This window comes from Mobula birostris, chromosome 1, assembly GCF_030028105.1.
Source record: "Mobula birostris isolate sMobBir1 chromosome 1, sMobBir1.hap1, whole genome shotgun sequence".
In the NCBI taxonomy this organism is placed as follows: Eukaryota; Metazoa; Chordata; class Chondrichthyes; order Myliobatiformes; family Myliobatidae; genus Mobula; species Mobula birostris.
The window spans coordinates 92,407,594-92,432,612 of record NC_092370.1 but is presented as its reverse complement, the minus strand read 5'-3'; the positions used below and the strand labels follow the sequence as shown (position 1 = coordinate 92,432,612).

Below are 25,019 nucleotides of genomic sequence, written 5' to 3'. Positions count from 1 at the left end.
TGACAATGCCTCCACTCACTAACCCACTCCTCCACATACTCCACCATCACTACTTTATATACTTATAAAATCTTGTGTATTTATACCTATTGCAATTTTTTAAAATTATTGTGTTCTTTGTCTCATTGTGGATGTTTTTGCGTTGCATCAGATCCGGAGTTAACAACTAATTAATTCTCCTCTGCACTTATGTACTGGAAATTGACATTAAACAATCTTGAACATAAAGCATGGCCTTCAGCCAGCCACCAAGTCTGCACTGACTGTCAAGTAAATGGACTAGCTTACATTAGTATCTAGTCAATATGCCCCAGATGGAATGAAAGGCCTGCTTCCTTGTGTGTAGCTCTATGGCCCTAATCTCCTTTTATTCCTCTCCATTCATCTCAACTCTACACAACCACCTCTTAGATTCCAACACTCACCTACAGATTGGTGCTATTTAACCTATCAACACACGTGTCTTTGCGATGGGGGAGGGAACTTGAAAAACCAGGCAAACCTTGCACGCTCACAGAGGGAACCTACAAAGTCCACAGACAAAGTGCTGAAGGTCAAGGTTGAACCCAGGTCACTGGAGCTGTGAGGCAGCAGATCTACTGGATGTGCCACAGTGATACCTTGAGGTTTTACTGTTAAAATGTGCTCATTAATAGTCCTGTGAAGTGCCTTGGAATATATTACTATGTTAAAAATGTAAATAAAACAAGGGCATTGAAAGTTAAACACAACAGCCACCTAAAGCGGTCATGGGGATTGCAAAACATTCAATTGCTTATTGGCTGAATGCATCATCAGGTACTCAGTATTGTGAGCGGCTAATGCTGCCCAGGACTGCTTGAAAACTGCCTGCCTCTCTTCAAGGGAACAGTTTCATGGCTGGAAGAGGTATTCACTCATTGCCTCACTGCAGAACTCTGAAACAGGCACAGGAATATAAGAAAATTTGAGGTTACGGGCTATGTTGGATGGAAGGGTCAGATTGTTAGTACAGCAGGCTTATATAGGTCAGCACAACATGGTAGGCCAAAGAGCCTATACTGTGTTGGACACTTCTACGTTCTATCTTCCAACTTAAAGAAATGTTGATCTTTAGGTTAGTTGCCTACTCTAAATTATCTCTAGTATAGGTGTGAGATAGAATCTGGAGTGAACAGAGGAGATGAGGGTAGAATAAAATGGGATTCGTGGAGGGTTAGTGTAAATCAGTGCCAGTTGACTTTTTGGTGGGCTCCAGTCATTGCGAGAGATCGTTTGTTGGTGATGCGGCATGAGGTTTAAAAAGAGCTAGGGTGCTTTTGAGACTGCAAACACCATGAGAGGTTGTTTGTTGGTGATATGGGGGGGGGGGGGGTGTTTAGGTTGAAAGCTGAAAAGCAGGACCTTGAGGGCAGTAATCTCTGGATTATTGTCTGTGCCACTGAGAATAAGTGAGATTCAGTGAGATACAGGCAAATGAGGATAAATTCAATTCAGCATCCTGTTCACTGCAGACTCTGTGGGCCAAAGGGATTGTTCCTGTGATTTACTGCTCTATTATATGTTATAATGACTGACCTAACACCAACTAATGTTCAGGATATATTCGACCTCCTCCTCTACATTTTCTGCAGCGTATCCAATATAAAGATATTGAGGTGTGTGGGTCATATTTTCAAACACCCTTTTTTCACATCCTATCTCAACTATCCCCCAACTAATTTTATTAGGCAAAGTGAGACTGTTTTAAAATTAATCACTGGTTCTTTAGGATGGAGCTCAATTAAAAACTACCCAGTAAGGCTTGTACATTGTATGCTGCAGTTTATAGCTCTTTGCATGCAGTTCCTATCAAATACATAAAGGGTTAAAACCAGGTGGAGGGTAGATAGCTTAATCTTTGAGAATTCATCTCAAGGATTTGAACTGGAATCCAGCTGGGGGAAAAAAGCCTTTGAACAGCCACTGATGATCATTACAATTTCAAATGAAAAGTTGAATTATTCCACTGAGCTGCTTGCAACTGAGTTCATGGACTCAGACCGACCTCCCAAGGAGAAAGAGAGATTTGAAATGAAAATGTCAGTTTTGCATAGGGTAAGCCTGCTGCTTCTGGCTATACCATTCTAACATATGCTAATCACACCACATCTAAAGTGAGCTGACAAATGGGTGGAGATGATTGCAATGGCAGAAAGTGATGTAATGTCTCACCAAGTGTATATTATTTCCAGATCAGCTGGTAAAGAGCAGGAGTCTCCTTAATAGGAAACTGAACCCCAAAATCATTGAATATTAATTTGATAAGCAAAAGGAAACAAAACACAATAAATGTGTCTAACAAAAGTTCACAAACTGGAGAAGTGCAAATTTTAGATGAAGTTGGCCAAGACCATCCTTTGGCCTCACTGTCAACACAGCATTGCTTCCTAAAGTCATAAATTTATACTGCACGAAACAAGGCTCATCTGGTCATGGTTACTAAGATTCCCATCTAAGCTCATCCATTTGGCCTGCTTTTGACCCATATCCCTATAAATCTTCCCTAACTACGTACCTTCCAAATGGCTTTAAAATGTCATTGATGTATCTGCCTCAACCACTTCCTCTGGAGGCTCCTTCCATAAGTGGATCCCCCTCTAGAATAAAGTGAGAGGGGAGAGGTTTAATAGGCTCCTATTCCTATTAAATCTCCTCCCTCTCACTTAAACCTATGTTCTCTAGTTCTTAATTCCTCTACCCTTGGAAAAAGACTTTGTGCTTCCACTTTATCAATGTCCTCATGATTTTATATACCTCTCTTAGATAATATTATTAGATAAGATATTCTTTTATACTCCAATGAATAAAGTCCTCACCTGCTCCAGCTCCTTCTATAGCCCAGTGCCTTGAGTCCTGGTTACAATCTATATTAATAATTTACCTGAAAGAAGCAAATGTTACATTTCTAAGTTTACTTCCAATTCTGAGTGCCCTAACCTTATTCACCAATCTCCACTGTGGCACTTTAAAATCCAAGTACACCACATCCATTAGTTCACCCCTCACCTGCTCCACTAAATATATCTCAAAAGAACTCCAACAGAGTAACCAAGCATTATTTGCAGAAATTCTTTTTCATTCAGTTGTGTTGCTAGCAAGTGGTCCTGTATCACAGTTTTCCATAACACAGTGCCATGTTATCAGTGGAGGCATCAAGAAACGCAAGTTGAAAAAAACGTGTTTTTTTCCACATAAAATTACATGCGAGTACATTTAATTCCACGTTTCCATTTTCTAAAAAAGTTGTGAATGCTGGAGGGGCAAATCTCCATTATTCTGAATAATTGCAACATAGGGGTTGCCTGCATTATCTTTAAAGTGCCTTGCTATTATATCCTTAAGCATTGTTTGCTGAATTTTGCACATTAGAGGAGTTAGTTCCCCATTTACCCTTTCTTTCTTTGGATTTCTCCCACCAGTTTTAAATACTAGGGCTGTATTTGCTACCTTCTGACCTGCAGAACGCATTTCACAATCTATAGAACTTTGGAAAACATGTACAATCTCTATGCAACCAAATTAGAATGCTGGGATAGAAGTGCTAATACTCATGTTACAAGTGCATTCACTTTTCCAAGAGCATTTTTTAACTGATACTAATTTCTTTTACTTCCACAATTGCATTAGAACCTTGGTTCAGTTTTCTAGGAAGTTTTTTGCACCTTCTTCTGTGTATATAGCTCAGAAAGTTTATTTACTCTGCCATTTTCTTAATCTTCATTATAAATTCTCCCATTTCTGTCTGTAAGGATCTAGCATATGTCCTAAATGGTCTTTTCACTAACCAAATAATTTCTTTCAGCTTTTTTTGTTTCCATCTAGTTTATTCTAATTATTCTATTTTCTATTTCTTTATCAGTACTTCAGTAACTTTTGCTGAATTGTAGAATGTTCTTTATCCTCAGATTTAATATTTTTCTGGTAATTTTATAAAACTTTTTTCCTTTTCAATTAATGTGACTTTTAAGTCCTCCTATAATCCACTGATGGACCAATTTTCCAACATGTATATCGGTAGGGTCCCTAAGGTTTTTGCACAGTAATGTAGTAATTTTATGTATTGCACTGTACTGTCACTGCATTAAAAAAAATTAAATTTCATGATCTATGCAAGTGATGATAAACCCGATTCTGATATGGCTATCTGTTGTGGACTGAGAGTGGGAAAGGAACAGGGAGAAGGGAATCATGGCTGGGAATAGGGGAAGGAAGAGCAGTGGAAACGGGAAGCACCAGAGAGAGATTCTGTAATGATCAGTAAACTAATTGTTTAAAATCAAATGTCCTTGCCCAGTGTCTCAGGGATGGGTATGACTGCCCCTGTGTTCCACCCCCTCCACCCCAGCACTCCTTCTCTACCACCTGCCTCACACCCCTCCCGTGGTGCTCCATCCCTGGCACTTCTCTACCACCTGTCTCACACCCCTCCCGTGGTGCTCCACCCTGGCACTTCTCTACCAGCTGTCTCACACCCCTCCCGTGGCGCTCCACCCCTGGCACTTCTCTACCACCTGTCTCACACCCCTCCCGTGGCGCTCCATCCCTGGCACTTCTCTACCAGCTGTCTCACACCCCTCCCGTGGTGCTCCACCCCTGGCACTTCTCTACCAGCTGTCTCACACCCCTCCCGTGGTGCTCCATCCCTGGCACTTCTCTACCAGCTGTCTCACACCCCTCCCGTGGCGCTCCATCCCTGGCACTTCTCTACCACCTGTCTCACACTCCTCCCGTGGTGCTCCACCCCTGGCACTTCTCTACCACCTGTCTCACACCCCTCCCGTGGTGCTCCATCCCAGCACTCCTTCTCTACCACCTGTCTCACAACCCTCCCGTGGTGCTCCACCCCAGCACTCCTTCTCTACCAGCTGTCTCACACCCCTCCCGTGGCGCTCCATCCCTGGCACTTCTCTACCAGCTGTCTCACACCCCTCCCGTGGCGCTCCATCCCTGGCACTTCTCTACCAGCTGTCTCACACCCCTCCCGTGGTGCTCCATCCCTGGCACTTCTCTACCAGCTGTCTCACACCCCTCCCGTGGCGCTCCATCCCTGGCACTTCTCTACCAGCTGTCTCACACCCCTCCCGTGGCACTCCATCCCTGGCACTTCTCTACCAGCTGTCTCACACCCCTCCCGTGGCGCTCCACCCTGGCACTTCTCTACCAGCTGTCTCACACCCCTCCCGTGGTGCTCCACCCCTGGCACTTCTCTACCAGCTGTCTCACACCCCTCCCGTGGTGCTCCATCCCTGGCACTTCTCTACCAGCTGTCTCACACTCCTCCCGTGGTGCTCCACCCTGGCACTTCTCTACCAGCTGTCTCACACCCCTCCCGTGGTGCTCCATCCATTCACAACATCCTTTGCTCCCACCAGATTTGCAAAATCGCTCTCCACTCCATGTTGACAAATACAGTATTGTGCAGAAGTCTTAGGCAACTGAAGCTATACATATATATGTGTGTGTGTGTATATATATATATATATATGTATATACACACACACACACACATATATATACATACGCACACATATAACACACACACACACACACACACAGTGGAAAGATGCAAGTTTTTGAAACTAAAGCCTTGGTGGCGATGGGTCAACACAGATCAGTAGGTGGGTGAATTAGATTGTTGAAGCACTCATTTTGGAATAAGTACAGGTTCTCAGTGCTCTGAGATGTCCGCCGTGTTCCTTCCCTTGGGATACTGATGTCGACCATCTGCTGAATTAGAGATAGCAGAAACCGTATTTTTAGCCTTGGCCACAAATCACATCAATTTTTCTTTCAAATGGCATCTACACTTCAATATTGCTGCAACTCACAGTGTGACTTGTTGAGCCTTGCTGCTTGATGAAAATATTACATGAGAAATGAACGGAAATAATTTGTAGAGAATAAGCAGCCGTCATTCTCCCTATTGTGTCTTTTGACTAGTTCATTGAGGAAAATACTGATGCATAAATTCTTGGTCTGTCGATTATGCAGCTGAGTGACTGCAGCAAGCAGAATATGAATAGATTGTGTATTATTACATCTACCTAATTATGTAAGCAACAGCTTATAATGGACCACAGTAACAGTTTTATGTGCAGAACAGATAAAGAGTGTTGGAAATGTTAACAAATGGTTAAAAATTAAGCAACATAATGCTGACTCTCTGCATATCCTGGAGTTAATCATTACCTATCCAATTCATTTGCATGGGAAGTGTTGGATCCATTTCAGATACAACACTTTTAGTACTTATTCTTTTAACTATCTCACTGGGAGTTATTTAGTTTCTTTGACTAAAACTAAGGCTGTAAAATACGGAAGACAAGTGATTTGGAAGAACACACAAAACGCTGGAGCAACTCAGTGGGCACATCTATGAAAGGAAACAAACAGATGACACTTTGGGTCTTGATATTCAGACTGTAAAGTGGGGAAGATGGCTGATATAAAAGACTGGGAGAAGGGGTGGAGTGAGATTTGGCAAATAATTAGTGGATCCAGGTGAGGAGGAATGAAAGCACATGGGGAAAGGAGAGGATGGGAATGATATAAAAAGTGGGAATAGTTGGAAGTAAATAAGAGCTGAAGGTGGTGGAATCTAGGAGAGGATAGTGGACCATGGAATAAAGGGAAGGAGGTGAAGAGGGAAACTGGAGGGACGAATGAGTGGGTGGTGCACAGATCAAGAGGCTGGGGAGAGGAAAAAGAAGGGGTGAAAAGACTAGTGGCATAAGAGAAACCAAGGGATTTAGAGGGTTCAATCACGAATAAGATAAAATATGCGGATGCTGTAAATCCAAGCAACATACACAAAATGGAGGAGGAACTCAGCAGGCCAGGCAGCATCTACGGAAAAGAGAATAGTCTACGTTTCAGACTGAGACCCTTCGTCAGGTTTGGAAAACAGGATGAGGAATCAGAGTACAAAAGTTGTGGGGGGGGGAGAACAAGGTGATAGGGTGAAACGGTGGGGGGGGGGGAAGGGTGAAGTAAAGAGCTGGGAAGTTGATTGGTGAATGAGATGCCGATCTGGAGAGGGGGAATCTGATAGGAAAAGGCAGAAGGCCATGGAGAGGACCTCCCCCTTTTCTTTCTTCCATGGCCTTCCACTTAGGAATGCAGAGAAGGTTCTGGAGAGAAGATGGGGGAATTGGGAGAAGGTTCCCGAGAGAGATGGGTGGAGAGAGATTTGTGACAGACACTGGTGGGGTTTGTGGTTTTTTGGCAAGAGATGCAGAAAAGGGAAGATCAGGAGAGACGCCCTAGGCTTTGATTCAACGGGAAGACATGATTACAAAGAAAGCTTCACAAGGTGAAGGGTCCAAGACGGGAAGCTCAACCAGTGTCACAAGAACGAAGGAGCTGGTTGTGGACTACAGGAGGTATGGAGACAAGCTAGCCCTTATTGACATTAATGGATCTGGGGTTAAGAGGGTGAACAGCTTTAAGTTCCTTGGCATAAACATCACCAAGGATCTCACATGGTCTGTACATACTGGCTATGTGGTGAAAAAAGCACAATAGTGCCTCTTTCACCTCAGACGGTTGAAGAAGTTTGGTATGGGCCCTAAATCCTAAGAACTTTCTAGAGGGGCGCAATTGAGAGCATCCTGACTGGCTACATCACTGCCTGGTATGGGAATTGTACGTCCATCGATCGCAGAACTCTGCAGAGAATAGTGCGGACAGCCCAGCACATCTGTAGATGTGAACTTCCCACGAGTCAAGACATTTACAAAAACAGGTGTATAAAAAGGGCCCAAAGGATCACTGGGGACCCGAGTCACCCCACCCACAAATTGTTCCAGCTGCTACCATCCAGAAAAGGTACCACAGCATAAAAGCCAGGACCAACAGGTTCCGGGACAGCTTCTTCCAGCAGGCCATCAGACTGATTAATTTACGCTGATGCAATTGTACTTCTATGTTATATTGACTATCCTATTGTACATATTATAAATTACTATAAATTGCATTTAAATGGAGACATAACATAAAGATTTTTACTCCTCATGTATATGAAGGATGTAAGTAATAGTCAATTCATTTGAATTCAGTGATTGGTGATGAGAATTCAGTGTCGTGAGTAACAGTTATACCTAGCTTTTGGAAGAACTGAGCTCATGTGTACATATGCACATTTAGACAGATTTAACTGTAAGGGGCCCATTTTTCTTCTCTTTTTCTTAATAACTGATAAAGCTGAAATTAGTAAATATACTTCCTTTATAATTTTATGCAGTGTACAATCTGTTATTTCTTGCTGATCAATAATTGTGTATGGGCAGTATTTACACAGCATTCACTCACTTGACGTTCTGTCAATCAGAACACCCCAACTTTCTTGCTTGGTTGAACCCCATGTCATACCAACCCTAGACGCATATTGTTTGTGAAAGGTGGCCTTCTCACCCGAGTCACGAGGCTGTTATCAGAGATAGCTATTGAACCACGTTTGCATACGAGCCCAGTGAGGGGGTAATATAAGTAAAACACTTATAGATAGCTTCATAGCAACATATTCTACACCTCCAATTGAATCCCAGGAATACAGAGAATCTACCTATTCTGGTTATTTAACTACAACCTCATTCTATCTTTTAGTCATGTTAATTATCTTATCCACAGTCTGCAGGTCCACATTCAAACCCAGATACTGAGGTCGCACAGAAATAAAGGAACTGCTTCTTGCAATGCAAATCTCAAGTGACATTGTCAGGATTGGACAATAATAACCCTGATAATGCAGCAAGGTCCTACTTTGCTCTCAAAGACTGACCGTGCCAGGATGCAAACAGAACGTTCATGGGTACTTCAGAATCATAGGTTCTTCAGGAACTACTGAATCAAGAATTATACCAACTCTCCCACTGCATTACCAGATCAATAATTAATGAAACATCCAGCCATCAAAGGCCATGCATACTGCACATTGTGCTAAATTAGAAAGCACAGCAGCCACGGTGAGATGGCTGATCAAGATATCCTTAAATCTAGTGAATAGCAGGACTGTGTCTACCATTCCATCAGCAATTCATCTAAAGGCTCTTGTGGATGAATGCTACGTGTAGGCACAATTAGAATTGAATTGACTTCATTACTTATATCCTTCACATACATGAGGAGTAAAAATCTTTATGTTACATCTCCAGCTAAATGGAGAAGATGGCGCGATGCAACGGCCACTCCGGTGGTGATGTCTGTTATTTGTCAAGTAGAGTGCCATGCACAATTCTGATTTGATGGAGATGGATGCGAGAGCACGGAGGAACATCTGGAGAAACTTCTGAAATGCCTGCTTCGCTGCTGCTGCTACCCTGTGGTCCAGAGTCTCCAGAGAAGGCCCCGAGTCCTCGGCTTTGCTTGTTGCTCGGTCGCCGGGGCGGAGTCAAAGCGCTCGGCAGAGGATGGCGCTCGGAGAGGCTGTATCAGAGGGGCTGGTCAGAGGCTCGAAGTTTTTGGACAGACTCAGAGTTGGCTGCGGTCGGGTGCTTCCAATGCATCAGCAAGTTGTCGGCGCTTGGAGGTTCGTGGCAGGGAGAGTTTCTCCCTTCTGCTGCCTGCGTTAGATGATGAGTCAATCGGGACTTTTGAGACTTTTTTTTATCGTGCCCATGGTCTGCTCTTTATCAAATTACGGCATTGCTTTGCATTGTTGTAACTATATGTTATAATTAAATGGTTTTGTCAGTTTTAGTCTTTGTTTGTCCTGTTTTTTTTTGTGATCATCATTCTGGAGGAACATTGTATCATTTTTTAATGCATGCATTTCTAAATGACAATAAACAAGCTGAGTGTCCTCATAATCTAATCTAAATGTACAATGTGCAATTTATAGTATGTACAATAGGACGGTCAATATAGCAGAGAAGAATAATTGTGTCAGAGTAAATTAATCAGTCTGATGGCCTGGTGGAAGAAGCTGACCCAGAGCCTGTTGGTCATGGCTTTTATGCTGCGATACCATTTCCTGGATGGTAGCAGCTGGAACAGATTGTGCTTGGGGTGACTCGGGCCCCCAATGATCCTTTGGGACCCTTTTTATGCACCTTTCTCTGTAAATGTTCTGAATAGTGGGAAGTTCATACCTACAGATGTGCTGGGCTGTCTGCACCACTCTCTGCGGAGTCCTGTGATTGAGGGAAGTACAGTTCCCATACCAGGCAGTGATGCAACCAGTCAGGATGCTCTCAATTGTGCCCCTGTAGAAAGTCCTCAGGATTTGGGGGCCCATACCAAACTTCTTCAAACGTCTGAGGTGAAAGAGACGCTGTTGTTTTTCACCACACAGCCTGTATGTACAGCTTTACATGAGATTCTCGATGATGAGTATGCCGAGGAACTTAAAGCTGTTCACCCTCTCAACCCCTGGTTCACTGATGTCGATAGGGGTTAGCCTGTCTCCATTCCTCCTATTGTCCACAACCAGCTCCCTTGTTTTTGCAACATTGAGGGAGAGGTTGTTTTCTTGATACCACTATGTCAAGGTGATGACTTCTTCTCTGTAGGCTACCTTGTTATTATTTGAGATTAGGCCAATCAACATAGTATCATCAGCAAATTTAATTAGCAGATTGGAGCTGTGGGTGGCAACACAGTCATGGGTATACAGAGAGTAAAGGAGGGGGCTTAGGCCACAGCCCTGAGGGATACCTGTGTTGAAGGTCAGAGGGGCAGACCCCTTGTGGATGACAATCCTCTTGCACCTAACCAATAAACATCAAATGGTAAACTGGGTCCTGAGATGGAGATTTGGAAAGCGCATTTCTATAAAACAAATTTTAGAAGATGTGATAAGTTGAATCATATTGTTCCTTTCATGACTTAGAATGTATTAAAGAGCTTTATTGTGAAGTGAATCACTATTTTTTTTGGAAATCTACAGCACATTACAGGCCCTTTAGCCTACAATGTTGTGCCGACCATGTAACCTACTCTAGAAGCTGCCTACCGCATAGCCCTCTATTTTTCTAAGCTCTCTTATTATAAGAGTCTCTTACTATATCCGCCTCTACCACCATCACTGGCAGTGTATTCCACGCACCCACCACTCTCTATGTGAAAAACTTAGCTCTGACATTCCCCTTGTACTTACTTCCAAGCACCTTAAAACAATGCCGTCTTGTGCTAGTCATTTCAGCCTGGGGAAAAAGCCTCTGGCTGTCCACACGATCGATGCCTCTCATCATCTTATATACCTCTATCAGGTCACCTGTCATCTTCTGTCGATTCAAGGAGAAAAGACCAAGTTCACTCAACCTATTCTCATAAGGCATGCTCTCCAATCCAGGCAACATCCTTATAAATCTCCTCTGCACTCTCTCCATAGTATCCACATCCTTCCTGTAGTGAGGTGACCAGCACTTAACACATTACTCCAAGTGGGGTCTGATCAAGTTCTTATATAGCTGTAACAATCTAGCATACCTGATGATCAATTTTCACAAATCATGATACCACATTCAACAATGTTCAGCAATGTTGCCTGTTGCTGTTAGAGTTATTTGAAGGTTGAATATGGGTCAGGGCATTGAGAAGGATATTCTTACTTTTTTCCAAGCTTTTACATTCTTTCAGTACTTAGGCAAACTCTGACATGGTGGGTTTATATCACAGAAATTCTAGAGTGTGACCTGAACTAACATCTTCTAACTCAGGAGACAAAGGGTAGATGCAACTAAGCCACAACAGGAGCCATTCTTAAACTCCTCACACACAGAGTCACATACAACAGCAATCCATCTTGCAAAACTATGTCAGGTCACTTCTATTCATGTTACAAGGTCAATTTATCACCTCCTTTCTCTACTTTAAAATGCTGAGTGCAATTCCTTCCTTAAAATAAATAAATACCTGGCACATTCAACCCCAATATCAAAATTTTTAAAAACTTGTCACGTTTTGCATGAACCGGAGGTCACTTTAGCACCATTGGCAACTGACTGAATTGTCAGATATCTGGTTCAGTATTAACATGCTGTGCACACTCAATAGCATTAGCAATGAATGTGGCACGGTACTGCTGTTTAACCCTGACAACCTCAGTAAACCTAAAACCTGGTTCAAAGAAAACGCATGTGCAATTAGGCTGCACATGTAAGCTGTTTCATTCACGTACTTAAGAAAACTGCAGCAATGCGTAAAGTAATTAGAAAACATGGCCAGTGCAGGCAACAGAAACCACCCCCAACCAGGAATCCATGAGAGAGCTGTTGGAGGTTAAAAGGAAAGAGAAAGTTTGCTGCAGCAAAGGGGTCATGAGATGTACAAATAGCTCCCCAGAGCTATTTGGTTAATTACCATGGATGGGGAATTAGAGCTGCCTTTTTAGCATTCCTTCCTGTTTGCTCATTTATTACCAAGTGTCTTCTAAGTGTGTAAACAGTCTTGAGGAAGAGAAAAATCAAAAGAATGGCAGATGCTGGAAATTAACTATCTTGTTACTGCTCTAGGCCTCCTAGTGTGATCTTATTAAAGTTTGTAATGACACTTTGTTCCAATAAATATTCAAGGCAAGGCACACTTTGAGATGTTTCAGAAATTGAATCTGATAACGTTCTCTGGTCCTGTTCCCCACCCCCCCCGCCCCGCCCCCAATATATCCAAGTGCAGGTTTTCATTATGCAAATACATAAGCAGAATGAATTTCAGACATGACCTAATGGTTAACAAAATCATAGCAACTTGAAAAAATAATTAAGTAAGCAGAGGAAGAGATTTTGCAACTATGTTCTTTATCAAGGTAGAGATGCAAGTGACTACAGTTGCTGGGATCTGGAGCACGTAAACTCCTGAAGAAGTCAACAAGTCAAGGAGTATCTGTGGACAGACAACATTGGTTGATGCTGCAGGCCAAGATTCTGGAAACCTCAGTTAACCTGAAACCTGGTTCACAGAAAACAATTTACAATTAGGCTATACATTTCAACTGCTTCTTTTACATTCTCTATGCAAAAAGCAGTGATGCTTTTTGAGAGTGTAGAGGGAGCACAGCGTATAAATATAAGTGAGTGGGAGGGGCAAAATAGCATTTGATAGGTGATAGTTAAAACCAGACTCTGGGGAGGGGAGAGATGGACAATTAGAGTCAGATGGGAGATGGGATAGATGGGGGGATGGAGATACTCCTTTGCTTGCATCTTCAGAAACAGTCCTATTTCTATCTTTAATATCTCTATTTTTTCCCTTTTAGGGTTCTTTTGAAGACCCTGACCCGGAGTTGCACGCTGACTTCAGTTCTTTGCAGGAATGGGACCCGCTCTCAGGGTCTCATGACTGGCTGCTATTCAATGTGTCAAGGATGCGGCCTAGAAGACTAGCATATCTTTATGGTTCTGGGATTTCGTGGCTCTGAAGGCGGGGACTCAAAGTCGGTGCCGCTGCAGGAAACTGGTGCGTCCTGGGAGACGGAATATTGAAAGCAGTAAGCTGGCTGCTGGCTGTGTGCCCAGAGACCCAAGTTCTTTGGGCACCGAGCTTGGAAGAAGCGACACAACAGACTTTTAACATCATAAACCAGCGAGTTGTTTGTTATGTCTCACCTCTCACTGTGAAACAGGAACACCTCATTTTCCCTCATTACGGAGGGAAGAGTCGAGTGGTCAGTGGGGGCGCCGATGCTTTTTTGCTGGTGGGGGAGGGGGCTGTCGTTGCTTTGCTGCTGCTTATGTGTGGGTGGGGGGAGGACTTTGGGGTTCTAACATTTAACTGTCATTCATTCTTTGGGGGACTCCATTTTCGTGGATGTTTGCGAAGCAAAAGAATTTCAGGATGTATACCGTATACATTTCTCTGACATTAAATGTACCTTTGAAACCTTTGAAAGGTGAACCAAATGAGAAGAAAATCAGCTGCTTTAGCTACAGTATATGGCTGCTAGGAAGATGAGATGGAACCCAAATGAAAGAGAGTGAGAGGACAGGTATTGGTGAAAGGATAGAGTCATATAGCACTACAGCACAGAAGTAGACCCTTTGTCCTTTCAGACTATGTGCCCTCTGCACTCTTTCAAGCTAGGTCTATACTGGAATGTATTCCCAACTGCCTGCTCTTACTCCTCCAACCATTCGCCCCCGGTAGAACAGGGAATGAGTTCTCCTGATCCCCATCAGCCTTGTGTAGAGCACATCATCGTTCACCACTTCCACCGGATCCCACCACCCACCCTTACTGTTTTCCACAGGGACTACTCTCTTCCTGAATCCACGCTCTGTGCATTCCTTCCCACTCAATTTTTCCTGTCCTGTTACTTTTCCCTGCGACGACAGCAGTTCAACACCTTGTGCCTACACTTTCCCCCTCACCACCACCCAGGGACCTAAACGGTTCTTCTATGTGAGGGAGGAATTCATGTGCACCTTTTCAAATTAGTCTCAATGTGAGCTCCTGTATGTCGGTGAGACCAAGCTAAAACTTGGTAACCAATTTGTGGAGCACCTGTGCTCTCTCTGTAGCAGCTATCCTAAGCTTTTGGCTGCATGATTTTTTAATTTCTCTTCCCACTTTAACACTGATCTGAGCTCCCTCAGTTGTCACCACTGCCACTGTGAGGCCAAATACTAATGAGAAGCATAAAGCCTCGTATTCCTCTTGGGTAGCCTACAGCCCAATGACATGAACACTAGACTTTCCAACTGTAGCTTCCCTTTCTTTTCTCTTTTTACCTAGCCACAAATCCCTCCCCCACTAGGTGTCATCTGCCCATCGTCCACATATCTGCTTACTAGGCTTTCTTCTTCCTTGGTTCATCTTTCATAACCCCTCCCCCATCTGGTTCCATCTGCCCATCATCCCTTCCCCCACCCATCATCTCATAGCACCACACATCAAAGTTGCTGGTGAACACAGCAGGCCAGGCAGCATCTCTAGGAAGAGGTATGGTCGACATTTCGGGCCGAGACCCTTCGTCAGGACTAACTGAAAGAAGAGCTAGTAAGAGATTTGAAAATGGGAGGGGAGAGGGAGATCCGAAATGATAGGAGAAAACAGGAGGGGGAGGGATGGAGCCAAGAGCTGGACAGGTGATTGGCAAAAGGGATATGAGAGGATCATCACCCCAGCCGACTCACAGGTGAAATGTCGCCTTGTACTGCGTCTGGTGCTCCCGATGCAGCCTTCTATATATTGGCGAGACCAAACGCAGACTCAGAGACCATTCCACTGAACTCCTATGCGCTGTCCGCCAGAGAAAGCACGATCTCCCAGTGGCCACACATTTTAATTCCACATCCCATTCCCATTCTGATATGTCTATCCATGGCCTCCTCTACTGTAAAGATGAAGCTACACTCAGGTTGGAGGAACAACACCTTATATTCCATCTGGGTAGCCACCAACCTGATGGCATGAACATTGACTTCTCAAACTTCCGCTAATGCCCCACCTCCCCCTCGTACCCCATCCATTATTTATTTATATACACACATTCTTTTTCTTTCTCTCACTCTCCTTTTTTCTCCCTCTGTCCCTTTCACTATACCCCTTGCCCATCCTCTGGGCTCCCCCCACCTTTTCTTTCTCCCTAGGCCTCCTGTCCCATGATCCTCTCATATCCCTTTTGCCAATCACCTGTCCAGCTCTTGGCTTCATCCCTCCCCCTCCTGTCTTCTCCTATCATTTTGGATCTCCCCCTCCCCCTCCAACTTTCAAATCTCTTACTAACTCTTCCTTCAGTTAGTCCTGACGAAGGGTCTCGGCCTGAAACGTCGACTGTATCTCTTCCTACAGATGCTGCCTGGCCTGCTGCGTTCACCAGCAACTTTGATGTGTGTTGCTTGAAATTCCAGCATCTGCAGATTTCCTCGTGTTTGCATCTGATACCACCTATTCTTTGCCAGCCTGTCTCACCGCTCCTTCTCACTTTTACATACAGTACTGGCTTCCTTTGTTCTACACTCTCAATGCTCATGCAAGTCTTGATCCAACACACGATGCATCCCTTCACCTCCACAATTGCTGCTCAACCCACTAAGTTCTTCCAGCAGTTTATTTTTTGTTCAATGTTGTCAATGAGGTTTGTTTTCAGGATAGAATCTATACAAATACAGTATTTCAAGATATTTGAGATCATAAGACCATAAAACATAGGAGCAGAATTAGGACATTCAACCCATCTAGTCTGTTCTGCCATTCCATCATGTCTGATTTATTATCCCTCTCAATCCCATTCTACTGCCTTCTCCCCATAATATTTGATGCTCTGAATAATCATGAACCTATCAACATTCACTTTAAATGTACGTAATGACTGTCTCCACAGCTATCTGTGTCAATGAATACCACAGATTCACCAGCCTTTGACTAAAGAAATTCCTCCCCATCTGTGTTAGGAAGGGATGTCTTTCTATTCTGAGATTGTGCCCTCTGGTCCTGGACTCCCCCACCATAGGAAACATCCTCTCCACATCCACTCCTATTTAGAACTTTCGATATTTTATAGATTTCAATGAGAACCCCCGCCACCCCCCCCCCCCCACCCCCGGCATTCTTCTAAACTCTAGTGAATTGAGACCCAGAAGCTCTTCATATGTTAGCTCTTTAATTCCTGGGATAACTCTCATTACCATTCTCTGGACCTTCTCCAATGCCAGTATATCCTTTCTTGATAAGGTACACAAAACTGCTCACAATATTCCAAGGGCAATCTGGCCAATGCCTTACAAAGCTGGGGACAGTCATTTTAGGAATTGTAGAACATTCCCAAAATGTAACCATTCCACAATGATGTCTATACTTTTGACAGTCTACGCTGTCAACTAAGAAATTAACTCTGTCTTTCCACCTTCTCTTCTTTAAGAGGCTCCTCAAACCCTCTTCATTACCTTTGTGCAACTCCTCAAACCCTCTCTGTCCATTCTCCAAACCATTGACTTTGTGAAACTCTTCAAACCCTCTCCGTCTGTTCCTCCAGACCACTGACTTGGTGGAAGATACCCTTTACTGTATCCAAGTCCTACTGTCCTTCCAGCAAGCAGGAGCTGATCACAACCAATGGCTGTAGAGTGGTGCATCTCAGTGTTCAGCTCAGATTCCAGGTTGGGGAATCAAGAACTAGCACATGGTTTTAGGGTAAGAGGGGAGACAGTTAGTAGGAAACTGGAGGTGCAACTGAGGTGGAACGAGCTGCTAGAGAAAATGGTTGGGGGAGGTGCAATAACAACCTTTAAAATGAAAAAAGTTTTAGGAAGTTATAGGCCAAATATAGGCCAGTTAATTGGGACACATCTGGCCCAGTACATTTTGGCCCAATTAAGCGGCTGCCCCAATTAGCTGAAATTTCATGGAAGTAGTTAAAAGGGTATAAAAAAGACAAGCTACTATTTAACTGAGTAACAAATGTATTTAAATTAGAACACTATCAATACTACGACAGTACCATAGAACTGTGTATTAGTGCCTGATGTTATCAACAGAGGATCTCATCCAGTGAATGCTGCCACATTCTTTTGATTGACTGTAAATGAACAAAATCAGTGCAAATATCTAGCATAAGTAATGGACTATCTTCGTAAAAATGCTATCAATGATTGCATCCTCCAAATCTTCATTTTCAAACTGTTACATTTTCACTCCTGGCTGTTTCTGGCATCTCCAAGCCTGAATGCTTGAAACTGCGGTGAGCAAAACAGTTCTGAATTGTCTTACTGCTTATTTCTCACCAATTATCAGTATCAAATATCACTGCAGTTTAAACACAAGCACATGTAACTATTGATAGTTAAAAAACTGTACAATATAGTGCCTAATGGCCACACAAATGCACACATCTGACGCTAATTAGAAATTGCTCAGCAACAGTCCCCTGCGCTAATTAAGTAGTGTGGTGTCCCAAAAAACAAAGGGAATCCTGGCTATTTTCTCAATTAATCTTTGTTCTTTTGGAGTTGTCCTAAATCAGCAGCTGCCCAGATTGACTGATGGCCCAATTAACTGGAATCCAATACTGGGAAATGGAACTAGTTTGGATACACATCTTGCTTGGCACTGACAATTTGAGCCGAAGGGCTTGTTTCGGTTCTGTATAACTCTGTGATTCTATGCACACCAAGCAACTGGAAGCCTGGTACGGGTCTGTGCATTGGTACAGTAATGTCTGTTTTGAAACAATACGTGTCCGTGGAACACAACAAGTGGCCAGAGGATGCAAGGTTCTGTTCTACCCACACACTCCACTCAACTTCGCTACAATATCTTCCGGATAGGTGAGATTTCAGCGAGATTTCTTGCTGTTGGTGATGATTTTCATAAACAGGCTAACAGAGCAGCTGGTTCCTAATCAGCAATATCCTGTGGAGTTTAGACAGTCGTTTCAGAAGCACACCCTTTCCTCCCACCACCACGTAGGCTGGTGGAGTTTGTCTATAATCCTGTCATCTCTGTGAAGGTGGATAACGTTTCCAAACTCAATAAGAATAAAATAATTAAAAACAAATTTAAAAATCTAAGTATGAATAATAGAAAATATTAAAGAAACTAAACTTCAAACATGATATCAAGGATAATTAGAACACTCAAAACACTTAAAGGGAATTCAACATATTTAAGCATATTTGTTAATTTAAAGATTGTAAATGACCTGAAACCTCTCTATCTATATCTCTATCTACCTTAATTCTCTTAATGTTTCAATATGGTCCTTCCTGCAAAACTGCTGGGCATTACTGATGAATTAGCAATAATGTGAGGACAATTTTGTATTCCAGAGGAATGAGGCACTTAATGAGTCAGATATTGTGCATGGTTTCATGACACTTGGAATGCACAACAATATATTTTTGCAACGCACGAACTAAGTATATTTTTGGAAAAGCAAAACCGGCTTTTCACTCGGGTTGCTGTAATGAAGCCTCAAAATGGCCAGGTTCCTTTACTGGTAGAAGGGAAGGGATGTTTGCAGCTTCCACTGACCAGTCATTCAAAGTCCAAAACTGTCTTACTTCAATTCAGGAGAATAAATTATACTGGAATCCTGCAACTCATTGTCACATAATGAAATTGAATGTGAGTGAGCAGGTCCTGCTGTAAAGACATCAATGACCAAAACAGGTTCAACTCATTAATCCAGATCAAAGAGATATCATTCAACTGACCAGCCTGAACAAGCCTTCCAAAGGTCACCAACAGCAGAAATGAGCGAAACCAAAATCCTACAACAATGTCCCTTTCTATATAAATGTTTCATTCCCTGTGATAGCACACTATGAAATCCAGAGGTAGCAACCTATTGATTTTAATACATATTCAACAGTTCTTAACAAACGATAAGCTTACAATACCTGGTAATCTTCCTGCAATCAAATTGAGCAAGATTACCCCAGTTTTGAAAGTATAAAAGCAGGCACTCAGTTCACTAGTCTGCACTGAATGCTACTTTGATCAGCTTGCTGCTGGGCGTCACAACCAAACACTGTTTCATTTAATAACTAAACGACTACCATGGGCACACATCAAAGCCCACAAGTAATTGGAAACGTAGCCCATCATTAACCAGGCCTTCAGGCACTCTCATCAGCTCTGTTATTTTCATAGCTAATTCAAAACCTCTTCAAGCTCTGTCTAAAGGGCCATCTCAAATTTCTGCATTAATCAAAAGATAAAGGATGTCAGATATTTCCACCAGGTCCACACACTCCAGCTTCACATAGCATATATTCAAACATCTCCAACTGAAAGCAATTTTATAATATTAAGATTCCTGGTTCTGAGTTTGAAAAACTATATTTACAGCGGTATCTGGAGCACATTTGCTGAACAAAACAGCCGAAGGTTATGGTGAAGTCTTGATAAATGTCAGCAATGAGAATCACCATTGTGAAGAAAGACATTAGTGGGTTGGACTTCCTGTTCCAAAGGGCTGAATATAGAAAGCTAATGTCAATGGCTTGGCTTTAAAGGGAGTTGCACCATACTGGTGTCTGTTGCATGTGAAGGCCAAATTTCAAATCCAACTAACATGGGAAGTTAAATGTTGAATTGAGCTGAGTGACAATTGTTTCCTCCAGTTGGCAAATGCCGCACAGGGAGGTGGCAAAAGGGGAATTAATGGAAGAATGACGCAAAGGTTACTGTAATGGAGCCAATGCTTCAAAGTGACTAACATAGCAGCTGGGTCCAAGTGAGTTTTCCCACATTAGGGATTCACTCTTCAAAAGACAACTGAAAGTACAGGCCAATCCCAAGTAAAACGGGTTCCATTTTTACAGACCTCTGGAAGTCATTTTTGTCCATAAATCAGAAAATACACACAAATTATATGATATGATAGACATATGGTACTTAATGCATGAAAAACACAGAAAACTGGTAAGAAAAAACAATTAGGAAGTGAGAAGAAAGAAGAAATTAGTTCTGCCATTGGGAGGAATGAATGTATGTATTTATGTACTTATACTTAATACTATTATAGGAGCTTGAATGCAAGAGTGTCCATACATTGGGCACTCTTAATGTATTTACAGCCATATTTAGAAATGGAAAAAATCCTATAAGGTTGGAAGAGGTCTAATAAACTCTTTTAAAAGGAGCTAACTCCAGATGATGCAGTTTCATGGGTTAAACTTCTTCTAGCTGCTCTGTAATTTCTATGATGCTCTGCAGAACCAAGGCAAGAAAGACAGGCCATGAATAGTTGATCATCCACCAACTCCAATGATAGGTGCCTTGTCCTTTACCCCTGATAACCAAGAGTGGGCGGGTGAAATTTCTTTGATGGCTTGTTTATTTGGGAGATAGGTCAACATGGCAATCAGATTGAGCACAGAATCAACACAGCCAACATAAACAGTGCCAATATTGCACAAGAAATGGAGCAGCAGTGTAACTCAGATAAAGGGCAGGGTGAGATATAGTAGACTGCCGACTATGAGGCACAGACAACAGATCTCATTCACAGCATAAGCACTGGGTTTGGGTGATAAATCACCTGTACGTTGGTTCTTTTCCTACCATTAGGAAGATTCCATATGAAGAACACCATTCTTCAGATATGTTAGGAGCTACCAAAGCAAACTACATGCAACGCAGATCATCTCTTGATTCTCGCCTCATGTCACTTCAACAAAAAGTGACAAATGTGCTTAAACAACAATGCTGTCAGGCAGTGGCTAGGCCGTGCCTTAAACTGTTACTGGAGAGGAAGCAGGTCGGATGATGCATTGAAATGACTGCCTGCAACAAAAGTCAAACATATATCTGGTCTAATGTTCATGGCTTTAGCAATGTGTTGCATATTAGTATCTTGCAAACGTAATATGGAACAATGTACTTTTGAACTACAACAGTGAGCATGTGTGTTTGCCACATAATGTTGTCATACCTGGAAAGTTCAATGATTTTAAAATTAATTTTTAACTTTCTATTTTAGATAGTTTCAATTGTTCCCTTTAAATGATCCTTTTAGCCACTATGATGTGGTGATTATCTCACTAATGTGTAGCCAGTTGTGACCTATTTCCCTGTACGTCACCTCTGTGTTTTCTAATGTTAAAAATATAACCTTGACTGTCACATACTATGAAATTAGAAAGTCCACAGTAATTCAGATACTGCTGAAGGAAGATGCCCTGACAGTGGAAAAATGAGTGATCAAAAACATATGAGAAAGGAGTAGGGACATCCAGTTTCTCCATCATCATCATTGACTAAGATCATAGCTGATTTATCCCTCAAATCCATAAATACCTTGATACACTCACAGTCAGATTCACTCTAAGTTGCATCCTATCATTCAGAGATTGATTTGTTTGTTCACTCTATGATCTTAGCTCTAAGTACAATATTGCTTTGTTCCAGAGTCACAAGGTTGTAGCCCACCATGATACCTGGGCAGCATGAATTCAAACAGCAAATCTGAATCTTGTTAGAAGAAGAGCTAATCACTGTACTGGTGAGAGGACTTTCATGAAAACTCGTCTGATCCACAAAGTTCCTCAGGGGAGGAAAGCTGACATCATCACCCTGTGACTCCAAACCCACAAATGTGTTGGCCCTCACTGGACTGTATGAGGCTGAGGGATGAACTTCAAGAATTTTATAAAGCTATGAATGGTATCGGTAAGGTTAATATTCAGAGTCTTTTTCTGTGACCAGGAAAGTCTAAAGCTAGAGATCATAAGATGAGAAGAATTTAAAGGAGATCTGAGGTGCAAATGTTTCCACCCCAAGGGTAGTGATTATATGGAACAAACTGCCAGTGGAAGTGGTAGAGCCAAATACAATTTAAAAGACATTTGGATAAGTGCATGAATGGGAAAGCAGCCGAGGGACACAGGTCTGTTGCAGGAAAATTGGATTCGCGTAGATAACCATCATGATTGGATGAGTTGAGCCAAAGGGCCTGTTTCTATACTCACAACTCTACAATTAGTAACTACCTCCTCAACCCATTGAGTACACTGGCTGGAGGAATACACCAGAACTAACATGATGATACAAGATGTGTGGAGACACAAGAGACTGCAGATGCTGGAATCCGGAGGAACACAACAATTACTGGAGGAACTCAGCAGGTCTGGCATCATCTGAAATGGATCTGAATAAATGATGGATCTCAACCTAAAGTCTCAATTGTCCTTTTCTCTCCGCAGATGATGCTTAATCCGCTAATGTCCTTGAGGACATGTAAAGGTTTGTTTCCTGATTTCTCCTTACCTGTCTCAGGTCCAGAGTAATCGTCACCCAGTGGAATTGTCTGCCATTCTGAATACTTGGACTCTGCCACCAATTGTTGGTTCCATCTATAGCGCTCTGTATTGGATGTCGCTCTATAGGTACATTCACAAAGAGAGAGGAGGATTTATTATTCTTGAATCTTGCTATACTTTCAGTCTGTAGTTGCCCCTTCTCCATTTGTGTAGTTCACTCCAGTTGAGGAAGACACAGGAATAAGGATAGGAAAGGTTTAGAAGGATATGGGCCAAATGCAAATGGGATCTACTCAGCAAGACAAGTTAGGGTTGGAGGGCCTATTTCTAAGTTGTATGACTTCATTACTGTAACTCTAAGTTGACAGTGTGCTGATAAGGTCAAGAACATTCACAAATAGATGGAATGTGGAGGAGAGCTGATGGTACAATCTATCAGGACACATTTGCTTCAGGATCTCCACATGACTTAGTCATTATAAATGATCAAGCTTCATTTTACATACCCCACCAACTGAAACAAGAGGAAGAGGATTGGTCAGTTGCTAGTACCAAGGGATTAAACTGCACAGACCACCACATCAACAAAGAAATTATAGGCTAGTGAGCCTGACAACAGTTGTAGAAAAGTTACTGGAAGTAATTCTAAGGGATTGGATATACAAGTATTTGGATACACATGGACTGATTACGGATAGTCAACTTGGCTTCATGCACGGTAGGTCATGTCTAACCAAACTTAGAGAGATTTTTGAGGAAGTTATCAGGGAAGTAGATGAAGGTAAGGCAGTAGACGTTGTCTACATGGACTTTATCAAGGCATTTGACAAGGTCCCACATGGGAGACTGGTCAAAAAGGTTCAGACACTCGACATTCAAGATGAGGTAGTAAATAAGATTTGACATTGGCTTTGTGTGAGATGCCAGTGAGTGGTAGTAGATAGTTGTCTCTCTGTCTGGAGGCCTGGATCAGTGCTGGGTTCTCTGTTGTTTGTCATCTATATCAATGATCTGGATGATAATGTGCTTAACTGGATCAGCAGTTACGGATGACACCAAGATTGGGGGTGTAGCGGACAGGGAGGTTAACCTGGCTTGCAGAAGGATCCACATCAGCTGGAAAAATGGGCTGAAAAATGGCAGAAAGAAATTAAGGCAGACAAGTGTGAGGTTTTGCAGTTCAGCAGGACCAACCAGGGTTGGTCTTATACAGTAGGGCACTGAGAAGTGTGGTAAAACAAAGGGATCTGGGAATACAACTCCATAATTCGTTAAAAGTGGCATCATGATAGGGTCATAAAGAAAGCTTTTGGCACACTGGCCTTCATAAATCAGTGCATTAGGATGTTATGTTGAAGTTGTACAAGATGTTGGTGAGACCTAGTTTGGAATACTGAGTGCAGCTTCGGTCACCTACCTATAGGAAAGATGTAAACAAGGATGAAAAAGTAACAGAGAAAATTTACAAGGATGTTACCAGGTCTAAAGGACCTGAGTTATAAGGAAATATTAAGTAGGTTAGAACTGTATTCCTTAGAATGCAGAAGATTGAGAGATTTGATGGAAGTGTACAAAATTATGAGGGGTATAGATAGGGTAAGTGCAAGCAGGCTTTTTCCACTGAGGTTGGGTGGGACTATTACCAGAGGTTAAGGGTGAGAGGTACAAACTTTGTAAAAAGTTTAAGTGGAACTTGAGGGGAAACCTCTTCACTCCAGAGTGTGGAATGACTTGCCAGCACAAGTGGCACATGTGAGCTTGATTTCAACACTAAAGAGAAGTTTAGCTAGGTACATGGATAGCAGGGGTATGGAGGCTATGGTCCTGTCAGATTGACTACATCCAACAATCAGCACCCACTATACTTACAGCACCGATCGACATAATACTGCAGCCTGTGCCTAGTTGCACTTTCCCCAACATCATCCCACCCACAATAACACTTCTTCCCCAAGCCTTTTCTGTCCTCATATCTGGAGAATAATCTTAATGAAGCCTGCTGTTGGTTTCTCCCCTGCACTGAGTAAAGGAATTAAATGCACCAGAATCTCTCTAGTTTCTGGCTTCACTGACTACTTTGGCCTCCCTCTCCAGGGCTTCTGTTTTGGAACCTGTATCTGTCTGCATCTGCTGTATTTGGCTCAATACCTCCACAGCCCGTCCTGGTTTCCTGCTCTGCTTTCCTTTCTCTGGAACGAGTTTCACATTGGCTGAGGGAATTCAAGAAGAAACTTGGATCTGGTTTTGGACCAAAAATATACCAGGAATGAATCCATTTCCAAAGATCAAACTTAAGAAAAGACAGTAAAGACTTCAGTTCCTTGACTCTCAGCAAGAGCTTCAGTCTTCAGCACTACT

General features: G+C 42.6%; 1 protein-coding gene across 3 annotated transcripts in view; it reads right to left on the bottom strand.

The window, feature by feature from the left end:
• Positions 1 to 25,019, bottom strand: part of lama1 (laminin, alpha 1) — a 346,500-nt gene that overhangs the window by 264,560 nt on the left and 56,921 nt on the right. For all 3 annotated transcript variants that reach the window (XM_072259264.1, XM_072259251.1, XM_072259258.1), the window contains exon 3: positions 22,669 to 22,781. In XM_072259264.1, coding sequence (XP_072115365.1) covers positions 22,669 to 22,781 — 113 coding nt within the window. The remainder of the gene's footprint in view (positions 1 to 22,668; positions 22,782 to 25,019) is intronic.